The sequence below is a fragment of the Trematomus bernacchii genome, unplaced genomic scaffold, assembly GCF_902827165.1.
Source record: "Trematomus bernacchii unplaced genomic scaffold, fTreBer1.1, whole genome shotgun sequence".
Taxonomy (NCBI): domain Eukaryota; kingdom Metazoa; phylum Chordata; class Actinopteri; order Perciformes; family Nototheniidae; genus Trematomus; species Trematomus bernacchii.
This window is the reverse complement of record NW_022987564.1, coordinates 16,068,775-16,083,477: the sequence shown is the minus strand read 5'-3', so window position 1 is coordinate 16,083,477 and position 14,703 is coordinate 16,068,775. Positions and strand designations below refer to the sequence as shown.

At 38.2% G+C, this 14,703-nt stretch overlaps 1 protein-coding gene across 1 annotated transcript in view; it reads left to right on the top strand.

Annotated features, from left to right (window-relative positions):
• Positions 1 to 14,703, top strand: part of cacng7a (calcium channel, voltage-dependent, gamma subunit 7a) — a 41,385-nt gene that overhangs the window by 13,868 nt on the left and 12,814 nt on the right. Inside the window, exons 2-3 of the mRNA XM_034125268.1 lie at positions 7,394 to 7,589; positions 13,277 to 13,363. Of these exons, the coding sequence (XP_033981159.1) occupies positions 7,394 to 7,589; positions 13,277 to 13,363 (283 nt within the window). The remainder of the gene's footprint in view (positions 1 to 7,393; positions 7,590 to 13,276; positions 13,364 to 14,703) is intronic.

Here is a 14,703-nt window from a genome sequence, read left to right as displayed (position 1 = left end):
TCACAAATAACCCTCTCTGGAAAATCCTAAATTGTGCAATAGTTTGGCCATTAAAATGCTTTTTGATTAGATTTCTAGCGAGAAGTGTATATTGTACTTTTAGAATCTACGTCCAGTGGATGTGTAGGATCTATAGTTTGATAGATATTACGAAGATGATTTGAGGTCTCGCCAGAAGAACGTATATATGCGGCAGCTTCCATGTAAAGTTGGCGTCAACCCTCACGGGGTGAAAACAGTATTTCCGGTCTCGAAGTGTTCATAATAAAACCGAAAGTATTCCCCTCACTGTCAAATGATTACACAGTGATATCTGCATTACTCATCCACTAAAAAACATCAGTTAACCTTCGATTCGGAGAAACATATAGTTTTTTCGGAGTTTAGACACTACAGAGTTTCCGAAGACACTACACTACCCAGAATCCCCAGCTATCGTTTGGGACTACAACATCCGCCTTGCTTTACAAACCCCGTGATTAGTCCTCAAGCTCTGTGATTGGATGTTGGAGTGGCAGTGCGACAAGGTTACGCCGAGCGTCAAACAGCTCTTTGAAATGGAATGGAACCACGGCAGACTATCCAAAACTGGACTCGGACGGGTCCAGCCCAGCCCTCCCCCCCAGAACTACACATGCTGGCTATTGTGTGTTTCGCAACATGTTCTATGGCACGTCTCTACTGGGAATTGCAGTTTTAAAAGACGTTTTCGTATTTCCCACAATTAGAAGTTGCCAGTATTAAACTGTGTACACCCTGGAGGTTTAGGGGATACAAAACACAGTAGTGTTATCAAATTTAAAGGGGACCTATCATGCAAAATGCACTTTTGTACGTCTTTTATACATGAATATGTGTCCCCGGTGTTCCAGGGAACTCACCAAGTGTCAGAAAACACAACCCTCTCTATTTTCCTCCATACCCAAATCTCTAAAAAAGGGGCTGCAACGGATCTGATAAAAACTGATCCAGATTTGAACACTGTCCTGACGTCAAGACAGTGGCGCTACGGCTATTGGGCCAACTCCACCAATCAGGAGGAGAAAGCCACGGCCATTGCCGTTCGAAAGCGCTGGAGACGCTGTAGTACATATGCCTGTAGATGGTGCTGTTTTCACAGAATCTGCCCTTGCAAAAACAGAGCAAAAAAATGTCAAATTGAGCAAAATGAGGCATGGCTAAAATGCATGATCTGTTTGGTATTTTGAAAAAAAAAAAAGTATAAATATGCCTTATATAGGTATGGTCCTACACTATATTATTCAAATATAGCATGATAGGTCCACTTTAAAACATATAATGAATAAATGGGTGAACATTGCTTGTGTGTATTTAAAGTGGACCTATCATGCTTTATTTGAAACATATATTGTAGGGCCATACATATACAAAACATGTCTGTGAAGTTTTTTTTTCAAAATACCAAACAGATCACCCGTTGTAGCCATCCCTCATATTGCTCAAACCCCTCTTTTGAAGCCCTGTTAGAGAAACGTGGATCTTGGGTCCTTAGCTTGAAAAAAAAGAAAGAAGAGGAGGCGGAGCTAATGCCTGATCAGAATTCTACCGGAGATAAAGTTAAATTCTGCTTTCACCCTGTGAGGGTTGACGCTAACTTTACATGGAAGCTGCCGCATATACACGTTCTCCTGGCGAAACCGCAAATCATCTTCATAATATCTATCAAACTATAGATCCTACACATCCACTGGACGTAGAATGTAAAAGTACAATATACACTTCTCGCTAGAAATCTAATCAAAAAGCATTTTAATGGCCAAACTATCCTACAATTTAGGATTTTCCAGAGAGGGTTATGTAAGGGATAATGTGCAGCGACGCGGTCATTATGGGGAAAAGAACACCGACAGGCTGATCAGGAGCCTGACGCGAAGCGGAGGGATCTAGATCTGCATGAAGGTGTTCTTTTCCCCATAATGACCAAGTCGCTGCACATTATCCCGCTTATTACATGGCCACATTCTCAACAAAGTAATGATATGACTCCCACTATTAATTGAAATGCTTTTATGGATTTAGAAAATGATTTTATTGATTTAAAAAATAGTTGTATGTATTGATTTAAATTGACATGCATCCGCTAAGGAAAATAGTCCGTTGTTACCGTTTGAAAAAAAAAACGTAGCAACGCAACGGCAGGAAGGCGGAGCTTTTTGATTACAGATTTGAAAACATCGTTGCTTGCTTTAAAATTAGCACAATTCATTATGTCAAACCTTGGAAAGTATCTAGATATCCCTGCCCTAATGCCAAAGTAACTGGCAACTGAATATGTGTCGCCGTTTGATGTCTATGTCTGGACCGCTGCGTAAAAAGGAGGGTTTCTGCCCGTTACTTCTCCGCTGTTTTCTTGTCGCTCTTGTCTTGTCAGTTAGAAAAGCAAACTGCATGCAGTTTGCTTTTCGGCCAAACTGTATACAGTTCAATCGACCGGACTTGTTTGTGCAGATGTGAGCGTCCTTAACAACGGTCAATAAGTCCTTGACAGCGGTCTGTCTGTTCTGGATTAACAACGTGTCACATGTTCTAAATTGACCAATCAGAATCGAGTATTCAACTAAGCCATGTAATAATTAAGCACAACCCCCTTAGCTGTGATATAATGACCATATATCACGGCCTGAAGTGAGCTATTGCTTTTATAAAACGGTTACCAAGTGTGGCAATATGAAAGAAAAATACACACTCTAATTTAAATAGTTTTTATTAGTAAATAATGATGTTCAAAATAAAATAGTCCCTCTGTTGCCTTCTGCACGAAACATAGTGCGAGGTGGTTGCTATGCAACAACACTAACAACAGCTAGCGAACATATTAGACAGAGAGCGTTGATCCATTATTTGGCTATTTATTTACATTAATGTGTATGTTGCCGTTTATTGTGCACCCACTGAAAAACTGTCCAGCATCAGTAGCATGGCTTACGTGGTTACTTGTATAGGCTGAGGTTGTTCTAGGCTGTTGCTTGGCGTGGCGAGAATATTGCTCCACTTTCTCCGGTCCCCGAGATTCGGCTTCCAGTAGATCTGGAGAGAGCTTTCGCACCTGTGGCCACTAACGGTCATAATTTCTCTGCTTTGTTTCAAGACCCGCATCAGAAAGCTTTTGAATGGTGATACTTTTCCAGTTGGTCTTACCTGCTCTTCACGTAGCTCTACATGTCGTCGTTTAGGTGCTTTTTGTTCTGGAGATAGGCACTCCTCAATCCACTCCTCCATAGTAAGACCCCCCCCGGAGGTCGAAGTTAATCTTAAATGTTTTTGCGGACCTTTTTGATTACAGATTTGAAAACATCGTTGCTTGCTTTAAAAGTAGCACAATTCATTATGTCAAACCTTGGAAAGTATCTAAATATCCCTGCCCTAATGCCAAAGGAACTGCACACTGAATATGTTTTTGCCGTTTGATGTCTATGTCTGGACCGTTGCGTAAAAAGGAGGGTTTCTGCCCCGTTACTTCTCCGCTGCTTTCTTGTTCCAGTTTGAAAAGCAAACTGCAGGCAGTTTGCTTTTCAGCCCAACTGTATACTGTTTATCTCAGACGCGGAGGGATACTGAGTTGTTGTGAAAAGTAACTTACAATTCTACCCGTGGTATACGCTCAGTATACCACGGCTAAGAACCAATCAGATTGCTTGATTTTACTTGTCCGTTTTATAATTGTGAATAAACGACCCTCTGTAACGTTTGCAATCAATGGGAGCACTAGAGGTCGAAAACTTTAAAACGTGATTATAGGTCGTACTAAGCGCTTGAACAAACTACCTATTTGGTCGTAATAAGGGCTTGAATAATCGACCTATTTGGTCGTATGAGTTGGAGGACTTGTTGGCTCAAACATGCAAGCCTGATAAAGACACAATTGAAGGTCATACTGACAAGTATTTATGTTAATAATGAACTACTATTTATCTGTATGAGGAATTGTTTGATTTACTCAATGAGGGTAAATTCAAAGAGATGACAAATTTGATTTTGTTTCTATTTTGTATTTCTGCTTTTATGGCTATAGTGCATAGCATACTGTACTGTATATGCATTTGAATGATTGTGTATTGACCCCTAGAGGTATAGCATATTATATAGTGTTAATGGGGATGCTAATAAACTAAGATAGTAGTAAAAGTCAGGGACCAGACTTAATTTGGGTCTTTAAAGTTACTTGCACATGTATGTTTTTCTTCATGTGATTTTTTCCCCCTATATGGATACATTTTCACACATGAAAGATCAACTCCATACACGACTGCCTCTTTCTTTTCATTTTTTTTAATTGTCTGGGTTCACCTGGGGCGACGGGATTTTACCATATCAAATATTTGTACCGTGTGACTCATTCCTGAGAGCGCTGAATCTGCTCCGCAGCGCTGAGTGACGAGGTCACTCCTCACTCTCTTCCGCCTGACAGCCACTTTCTCTTGCTTCTTATCTGTTTCTCTTCTGATCTTGTCTTCTAAGCTCATTTTGTTCTCGGCTTTTCAGCTCTTTCTCAGCCTCATAAACAACATTCTAAAAAGTTACTGAACCTCCTTCAACATCCTGTTTTAATCACAGTTAAACTTGAGCTTTATACAAACCATGAAATACTTTAAGAGTTGAAACCATCTGCCTGCTTGTAGGCTGTATATATCTGCTTTACATATTTATATTGATGAATTTAATGGTATCCGCTTAAGTGTTACACCCTAAAACGAAACTGTCCAAATTTGCAACTGAAGTAATATGATGTTAGACAATAATACAATCTGATAACATTAGCCAAAATGTTGTTCTTTATCTTTTTTGTTCAATGTCATATTTAAGAATAAAGAAACTCTATCTCTACATAAACTCAAAATAAATAACCAGAGAAAGGCAGAGAAAGATAACAACTTACATTTTTGTATAACATTTTGACACTCTGTCCTCTTTCTGGGTCATGTGTTGCCAAATGTATAACTTATAAATTATCCGCTGAAACTCTATGTGTCAGACTCACATAAAACCTGGTTACCCACAGCACTGAAGACAATATACATGTTGTCAATTTAAATAAACCCAAGGGCATGTTTTATTGAACTTTAGCTTACAGTTTAGACTGTGATAGGAGTTTCATGTGAAATAATCTTTTACAGGCTCGGCGGGTTATTTGACTTACACTGTAAAGCATTTTACATTCACATGAAAACAGTTCGATTGGACACATATGTCCTTGTATTATGTACAAAAGGGAAGTCTGAGTCAAGGGTTTTGTGCTTAAGGGGACTGATCAGTCCACGGTTGTGTTTGGTGACAGCAGAGAGTGTGTGTGTAACTGCAGTTTTTGGTGTGTTTCACTCACACACACACACACAGGTTGAATGGGACCTCCATTTGGTGAATGACAGTTTGTGTGTATGTGAGAGATTGGGGATGTTTTTCAGTGTGAAAAGCTTAAATGATGCATGCCAGAGGAAACATTTCTGCCACCTAGTGAGTGTCAAACTGCACTGCATGTTACCTGGAAGGGGGGGGGGGGGGGGGGGGGGGGGGGGGGGGGGGCTCATTACATCACCAGAGACACCAGGGCTGTGATCACAGCTACAGGCAGCGTCCTTGTACTTCAAAATGAGCAAAACCTGAAGCACTCACAACATATTACGGCCTTGCCAGACTCCATTCATATTTTTGCATTACTTTTCTAACCATTTATTCTTATTTATACATTTCCCATCTATTTACCTTTATTTTTGTATCATTTATTTTGTACATACTTCTGATAATTGTTTATATAACTGACTGTTTTGCACTCTGGTTAGACACTCCTTAATTTCGTTACACTGTGCTTGCATTTTGTAATGACAATAAAGTAATCTAATCTAATCTAATTGACATTACAATTTTGCATTCATCAATTATTTTAATTTTTACTTTTAATGTTTTTTCTTATTGTCAATTTTCCAATTTCTGTCTCTGGATTAAACAATTAATCTGTATAAAGAGGCTTTTGGCAGAAGAAGTTTGGTTGTTTTCTAGTTACTATATCCAGAACTAACTGAGTGCAAGAATGAATAAACTCAAATACTTCATAAACATATACCTCTGTGTCCTAAAAGGAAAACAATTTAACCATGTTTTCCCATTCTTGAGCCAGCAGTATTACCATCATTTAAAAGTAAATTATCTTTCTTCTTTGCCCTCTGTATAATTTGAGTTTTCGGTTTGGGTCACTGAATTAAATTGCATTCCATTCGGTTAGATTTGTATCTTGAAGGATGAACTTGTTATTGGTATTCAAAACATCACTCACCTCCTTACTTTCTGTTCTGTTCTATCGAAAGAAAGTTTTCCATCCTGAAGATGGTATGAATATTTCGTGGTGTTTCTCTCCTCGCTGATGATGATATTTAGATGTTGATGAAGGTCTCTCTTTGTGTCAGGCTGATGCTTTTGTTTGCTAATGGCAACCTTCATTCCATTATATTGTAAGACTTAAGTGGTCTTCAAATGACCATGCAGACCATAGAAACACCTCAATTAGATATCTTTGTTTTCTTCCTTAACATAATGATATCACTATGTAACACTTGTGCTTCTATTGGCTAGCTCTCCAACACATTTTATGTGATAGGCTAAGGGGCGGGACATCTCTAGGCTTTTGACCAATCAGAGCAGACAGGGCTCTGGTTTCAGGCAGAGGGTGCTGCAGTACATGTAAAGCACTTTTTGAACCTCAAACAATGTAAACATGTCACAGTACTGTATATGCGAAAAATAAATAATATGAACTTCAAAATGTGCGTAATAGGGCCCCTTTAAAGGCATCACTTCTCTTGTCGGGGATATTTTTCTGCCTATGATGTTTCTTTGTATTCCACTTTTTCAATATCCATCAAAATCCATTATCTGTTTCCTGGTCCTTTAGTGTTCTTGGCACCGCATGTATTTTGAAAGAGCTTTCAATTATAGTCCCCTCTTTGGCATGTTAAGAAAAACATCTTGAAACCCCAGGATTGGTATAAGAAGCTTTTCAAATGCTTTGATATTTTCAACATGAAAATAGCTAATTTCTTCCAAGGTTGTTCTCTTCTTCTCCTCCCGGTGGATCTCCTCTCCTCTCGTCTTTCATCTCGTCTCCTGTCCAATATTGCATACATATTTAACAGCGTGAGTCAATGAAAGTCAAGACGGATTTCAATCAGAGGCTCCTCGCTCTTCCTTTTCGTAGCTCTCTGATGTGCTTCTGCATATTTTAGGATTTAAAAATCAATGAGGTAAATCAATCTTTGTCTGTCCTCTCCTCACCTGTTCTTTCTCTCATCTTGGCATCTTTTTCTCCACTTTTCTTATCCTCAAAATAAAAATGCAGACTGACATCAGTATGAATGATTGTTTCTTTCCTTTGTCTCCGCAGATGAGTTCGTTCAGTACGAGGGCTCTGACGCTGCTCTCGTCGGTTTTTGGGGCCTGTGGTCTGCTGCTGGTGGGCGTCGCCGTGTCAACAGACTACTGGCTGCTGATGGAGGAGGGGATCATCCTGCAGCAGAACCAGACCACCGAGGTGAAGATGGCACTGCACTCTGGCCTCTGGAGGGTCTGCTTTGTGGCAGGTTGGTAACAATAATCACTATCTGCTAAAAAAGTTTAGCTGTTTGGCCTGGTCTTTTCTATGTTGGTTGTATCTTCATTCTGTCATGCTAATTCAATGCTAGTGTTGGTGTTGCAGAAACATTTATATTTATATTTTATATGAATCTTTCACCCTCTTTGCAGGGTAAACATTTGAAAGAGTCCATATTCCCAATGATCACAATATTTGAACTCACATATCATATTTCATACTTAAATATTCAATAAGCTCCTCTAGTCAAAGTGTGACAGATTACCACCAAGATTGACATCTCTCTTGACACAAAAGTGCAATTAAGTTTCACAATTTGTCTGTGTGTTTCCTGTTTTATTCACCCCCTGTGTTATGTCTGTTTGTACTTCCTGTCTCTGTGTATTCCCTCCTGTTTGATTACCTGATTCTCTTCACATGGTGCCCTTGTGTTTTTCCTGCCCAGCCCAGCTGTGTCTTGTCCTTGTGATTAGTTATGCATGTAATTAAGTTCTGTTTTTTTGTTGGTGTCAGATCCTTGATTTTCATCCATGGGAGAGTTGTGTTACTTTTCTTTTGCCTTGCCTGGTTCTACAAGATAACCTGCAATTACAGATTTGTTTTTGTTAAATCCTTTTACATCCTGCATTTGGGTCCCCCATGCTCTGCCTACAGTATTTATGACACTTATAGAACAATGACTGGGCAACGCGCATTAATTGTATTAACTTATAACCTCGAAACATCATTTGTATTAACTTAATTCAAAGCCAAAGATTAGTTTAAAACCTAACTTTTTACATTTGAATAGAGAGTAAATGAACCAATCGTGTCGTAATTCTGGATCGTTTGTCTGGCTTTGATGTGTTCATGAGCTGAAGGTCATAATGTGAAAACATGTACTATTTTATTGCATAGTGTTTAAACAATGCTATGATGACTGTTTCCATTGTTGATCTAACTTCAAGGGGCGTTCATACACATTTTCCAGTTTAGAAAAAAAAATTCACATCAATTCACCACAAGTGCTTGCAATATTAGCGAAAGTGAAACATAATTAGTGATTTTTTTCCTATCCGCTGTCATTTGGATCCATTCCAAATGTTTGTGTGCTCTACCTCAATGCTACACCCTTCAACTTAGTTTGGTGTTAATCGGGCTAGTAGATTTTTTTCACAATCCTGCTGAAAGAAAAACAGATAAATAGACTAACTGAACCCAAAAATATAACCTCCTTGGTGGAGGTCATGAGACAATTAGTGAAGCAGTGTGTACCCTCTGGTTGAATTATGCCTTTCAAGATCATGGTGCCCAAAAAAGAAAAAACAAAGCTTCATTCATGCATTTAAACCAGCCTGTCCTCCTACGAAAAACAACCAAATAGGTTGATTGTTCAGCAGCTTATTACGACCCATAGTCACGTTTTAAAGTGTAGCACCTCTAGTGGTCGTGTAAGAAACAACATGCTCCCGTTGATTGCAAACGCTCCGGAGGGTTGTTTATTCACAAATAACCCTCTCTGGAAAATCCTAAATTGTGGAATAGTTTGGTCATTAAAATGCTTTTTGATTAGATTTCTAGCGAGAAGTGTATATTGTACTTTTAGAGTCTACGTCCAGTGGATGTGTAGGATCTATAGTTTGATAGATATTACGAAGATGATTTGAGGTCTCGCAAGGAGAACGTGTACTACGTCTTTACGCAGCGTCCATGTAAAGTTGGCGTCAACCCTCACGGGGTGAAAACAGTGTTTCCGGTCTCGAAGTTTTCATAATAAAACCGGAAGTATTCCCCTCACTGTGAAATGATTACACAGTGATATCTGCATTACTCATCCACTAAAAAACATCAGTTTATCCTTGTTAATTACACAATATTGATTGGTTTAAATTGTGTACAATGCTTTTGTGTTTTTAACCTTCGATTCGGAGAAACAAATAGTTTTTTCGGAGTTTAGACACTACAGAGTTTCCGAAGACACTACACTACCCAGAATCCACAGCTATCGTTTGGGACTTCAACATCCGCCTTGCTTTACAAACCCTGTGATTAGTCCTCAAGCTCTGTGATTGGATGTTGGAGTGGCAGTGCGACAAGGTTACGCCGAGCGTCAAACAGCTCTTTGAAATGGAATGGAACCACGACAGACTATCCAAAACTGGACTCGAACGGGTCCAGCCCACCCCCCAGAACTACACATACTGGCTATTGTGTTTCGCAACATGTTCTATGGCACATCTCTACTGGGAATTGTAGTTATAAAAGACGGGATACGAAACACATTGGTGTTATCAAATTTAAAACATATAATTAATAAATGGGTGAAAATAGCTTGTGTCCATAATGGGCAGCATTAATATACCCACATGACAGCTAAGGTCAGAAGAGCTTTATTTAACAGCTGGTCTTATGTCTGTGACCCCTCCTGTTGTTAATTGATAAGCCTGAAACATGCACTTGTCAAGGTTCAGAGGCACATTTTGCAAATATGGCAGTAGCCATCGATCATCTTAAGATAAGATAAGATAAGATATACTTTATTGATCCCAAGTTGGGAAATGTTTTTGTTACAGCAGCATGTACTACTTTGTTCTACTCCACTACAATTCAGAGGTTAACCTGGTATTTTTACTCCACTACATTTATTTTAGTTACTTTGCAGATTCTGATTAATGATGTGAAATATAAACAACCCTTAAATCAGACTTTAGTTACACCTGAGTCAAATTCAGGGAAGGTGATTGTCAAGTGCCAAAATAAACTATGCAATATATTAGACGTTAAGTACTTTGTCAGACTTAATATTTATCTGTTGATACTCCCAACTTTTTGTTCTTATTCAAAAGAAGACCTTAACTTAAAGTATTCTTTAATGTTTAAATAAAGCCTTATTAGTTTGTCTGTTTTGCACATCCTCCTATTAATATCTTTGGACGTCCTCCACTAGCTGTTTTATTGTAGAGATCACTACAGTATCTTCTTGATATTTTCTATTCTATATTTCTATCATTGACCTTCTACTTTCCCACTATTTTGTATATAGGCTACTCTTAATATTTAAAAGTTTTCATCAAATATAACATATTCACAAAATTCAATAACGTTCTTTAACCACTAGGCGGTGCGGGTTAAAATACCAGTGGTCTAGTTAATAAAACATAATAATATCAAACATAATATACTATTAACTTTATTGTGAAATTAAAACAGAACGGTAAAGAAAAATACAGTTTCAGTCTCTCGATTTGAAGCTTATGCATTGTACCATGAACCTGTATAGACCAGTAACAGTCAGCTGGTGAGGAGTTGGAAAGGTGTAGTTTCTGAAGATGTTACAAATAATACACAGCATACAATGCCATAATAACTTTGTATTATTAGTGTAGGACACGTATGTGTATAACATCTGAAGATGTGTAGTTTTATTCATGTTTTCACATAATTGTACAGGATATTGCTATAATATTTCACATATTGTAGTTCTATAGAAATATTATAGCTGATAATGTATATATATATATATATATATATATATATATATATATATGATATATATCATATATATTATATATGATATATATAATGTAATATATCAGATATTAATGTGTATACACATTAATATCTGATTTGTAAAACATAGACAGAAAGGTATATCCATCACTTAATGGTAAGCTATTGAAATGCTGATTCCATAGATGGGTCTCCCATCACCCAAAACCCCTGACTATCCTCTCAACTCAGTATTTACATTCTTATATTCAAAGAAAATCAGTAATATCTTTAAAAAGTTTAAAAAGTCCCTTAAAAAGTCCCTTTCTATCAGCCTATTTACCAATTGGATCAAATATAAAAGTCAGCCGAATTAGTGTTGATACTGCAAGCAGACGTATTGTGTGAAGAGAAATTGAAGATGTTGTTTAATTGCTGATATATTTATGATCCACGTCACATATTCAGTTTCGGCGGCATTTCTTCCAGTTTGTCGAAAGGTCTTCTCATCAGGGCTCTATAAATAGAGAACTACGGCAGATATGTAATATTTAATGCAGCCGAACCGTTTATTACAATGCCGTTATGTGATGACTTTCAAAGAGAAAAGCAAGCACACTCGGAATAAAGTATTATTTTATTTAAAAAAAAAAAAATCGGATTTCATATCGCATAAACACCATATCCAAACGTGCATTGCGGCTAAAACATCCAATCACCGAGCTTCAAGTTTGATGTTTTAGCCTATCAAAACCTCTGAAAAAAGAAATGTGTCTCTCAGAATCTAAAGGGAAAAACCTATGGGAAAAACACAAAAGCATTGTACACAATTTAAACCAATTAATGTAGTGTAATTAACAAGGATAAACTGATGTTTTTAGTGCATGAGTACTGCAGATATAGCTTTAAAATCATTTGACAGTGGGGGGAATACGGTTTTATTATGAAAGCTTCGAGACCGGAAATACTGTTTTCACCCCGTGAGGGTTGACGCTAACTTTACATGGACGCTGCCGTTACACGTTCTCCTGGCGAAACCTCAAATCATCTTCGTAATATCTATCAAACTATAGATCCTACACATCCACTGGACGTGGATTCTGAAAGTACAATATACACTTCTCGCTAGAAATCTAATCAAAAAGCATTTTAATGGCCAAACTATCCTACAATTTAGGATTTTCCAGAGAGGGTTATTTCTGAATATACGACCCTCCGTAGCGTTTGCATTCAACGGGAGCACTAGAGGTCGAAAACTTTAAAACGTGATTATAGGTCGTAATAAGGGCTTGAACAATCAACCTATTTGGTCGTATGAGTTGGAGAACTGATTTAAACACACACACACACACACACACACACACACACACACACACACACACACACCCACACACACACACACACACACACACACACAGACACACACACACACACACACACACACACACACACACACACACACACACACACACACACACACACACACACACACACCACACACAGCAGGGTGGATACAAATAACTGTCCTCATTGCAGTAGCTGTCTGTGTTTCGGGGTCATGATGGCGTTGCTCTGGGGAGGCGGCCATGTTTGTGTTTCCCTGTTGTCTGACGCCTGGTACAAAAGGTCAGGGGAGGAAAACGCTGGTGGCATTTGGAATGGCTGTGTGTGTTTGTGCATCTATGTGTGTGTGTGTATGTGAAAAGAGAGAGAGAGACAAATAATCCTGTTTGTGTTTGTGTTTGTGATGCTCCATTTTTTGACACATTTCCGTGTAGATTTAGTTTTTTGTGTCTGCCTACATTTTGATGTTAATTGTCGTGTCTGTATTCCGTTCTCCTCTCTCACGGCCCAGTTTTCTCCTAAACCTCCTGACCTCCATCTGTCTCTGCCGCTAATTCACTATATCTCTCTCTTGCATTGTCTGGCTCAGTGTTCCCATCTTTTCATGATCTCTTTGGGGGATCCTTTCTCACCTTTCTTATTATTCATCATTTCCAAATCTCTTTGTTCGTCTGCACCACTGTCTGTCTGCCCTTTTTCCATCTTTCTTGACTTTTGTTTAAAATTGTTTGTTTATTCTTCTTTCTAGATACAAATATTTCCATATTGTATGTGACCTGATAAGACCTAGTTCCTGCTCAACCGACTTCTTCTCTCTTGCCTTTCTTCTCGTTTTTCAATCTTTTTTTTTTCTCTTTCTCTCAGGACCGGAGAAGGGAAGATGTGTGGCGGCAGAGTATTTCACGGAGCCAGAGATTGAGATCACGACAGAAAATACAGCCAACATACTCAGTGAGTCACATCTAAACGTACAGTACATGTGAACCATTTCAAACCCGCTAATAGAGTGCCACAGTGATGCGTCCTAAAACCCGGAAGTAAGCTTCTTCCGGGTTTTAGGACGCGTCACTGTGGCACTCTATGTTATGTGGCCCGCAAGAGCTAGCAAAAATTATTATTTGCTTATCATTTCTATAGTGATTTTCACTAGTACACTGTCCATAAACTACATGTCCCACAATTCACCTCGACCGTGTTACATGGGCAGCAAAGTGCCTCAATATCAGCAGCGGCACTTTTTTTAATTGTCTTAATTTAATAGAAAAAGGTTGTTTAATGGTATTGCATTTTGTTTTAGTCTTCATCTCACCGCTCAGTTTTGTATTCATTTTTAACAGTATAAATGAAAATGTTGTTGGATGAGTGATGATGAGGGTTTCTTAATCTCTTTATGGGACTTATGTTATAATAACACAGTAGAAAGTGATTGTGTGTGCCCACATACAGTATTTTTGAGTCTAAGCACATGCAAATATATTGATGCACAAGCATATGTTTCTGTCACAAAACCCTTTTTTTATTTTCTAGGCCTTGCAATAGCACTTAAAGTCTGCTTGCCAGACTTCTGCTTTCAGAGCTAGTTATTATTTCAGTTAGTATTAAATGTGATAACAAACAAATGCATCAATCGAATGAGTCAAAGTAATATGATTAGGAGTCTACATTTACAACCGGCCTTTTGAGGGCAACCATAATACTGATTTGGCTCAGGATAAAAGTACGTTTGACACCCCTGAAAACAAACGACAATACAATCCTATTGTTGTTACCATCATACCTTCTCTAAATACATGTTAGAGAATTGCGCTTTAAGAACATATTTCATCAAATTAAAAACATAACATTGTAACACTTATTTTAGATAACGTTACCAAACATTAACATAGGTCCATCTTCAGATATTTCTACATGCTGACACGAAAGCACTTTGTCTTTTGGATACTTGGTCTCTCAGGACACATAATAAATGTATACATGTTATGCCATTTGCCAAAAAGTTACATAAAGCCCCGTTCCTGGCAAAATAACCATTTAAAAGCCATTTTGTTTAAGAACCCTGTGAACATTTATCTTTTGTTTTTATGGTCAAACAGTAAATGGTTGTCAAGAGCTCTCTACATCCCAGAGGATCCATTTTGTCTCCGCGCTGCTTTAATGATTTAGGATGTTGACACTGTGAATTGGCTTCAAAGTGATCTGCCCACCACAGTTTGCTCTTTGTCTTTGAAGTAAAGCACACCATGTTGTTGGAGACACCAGAGGGAAGACATTTATTCCGTTTAATGCTCGAT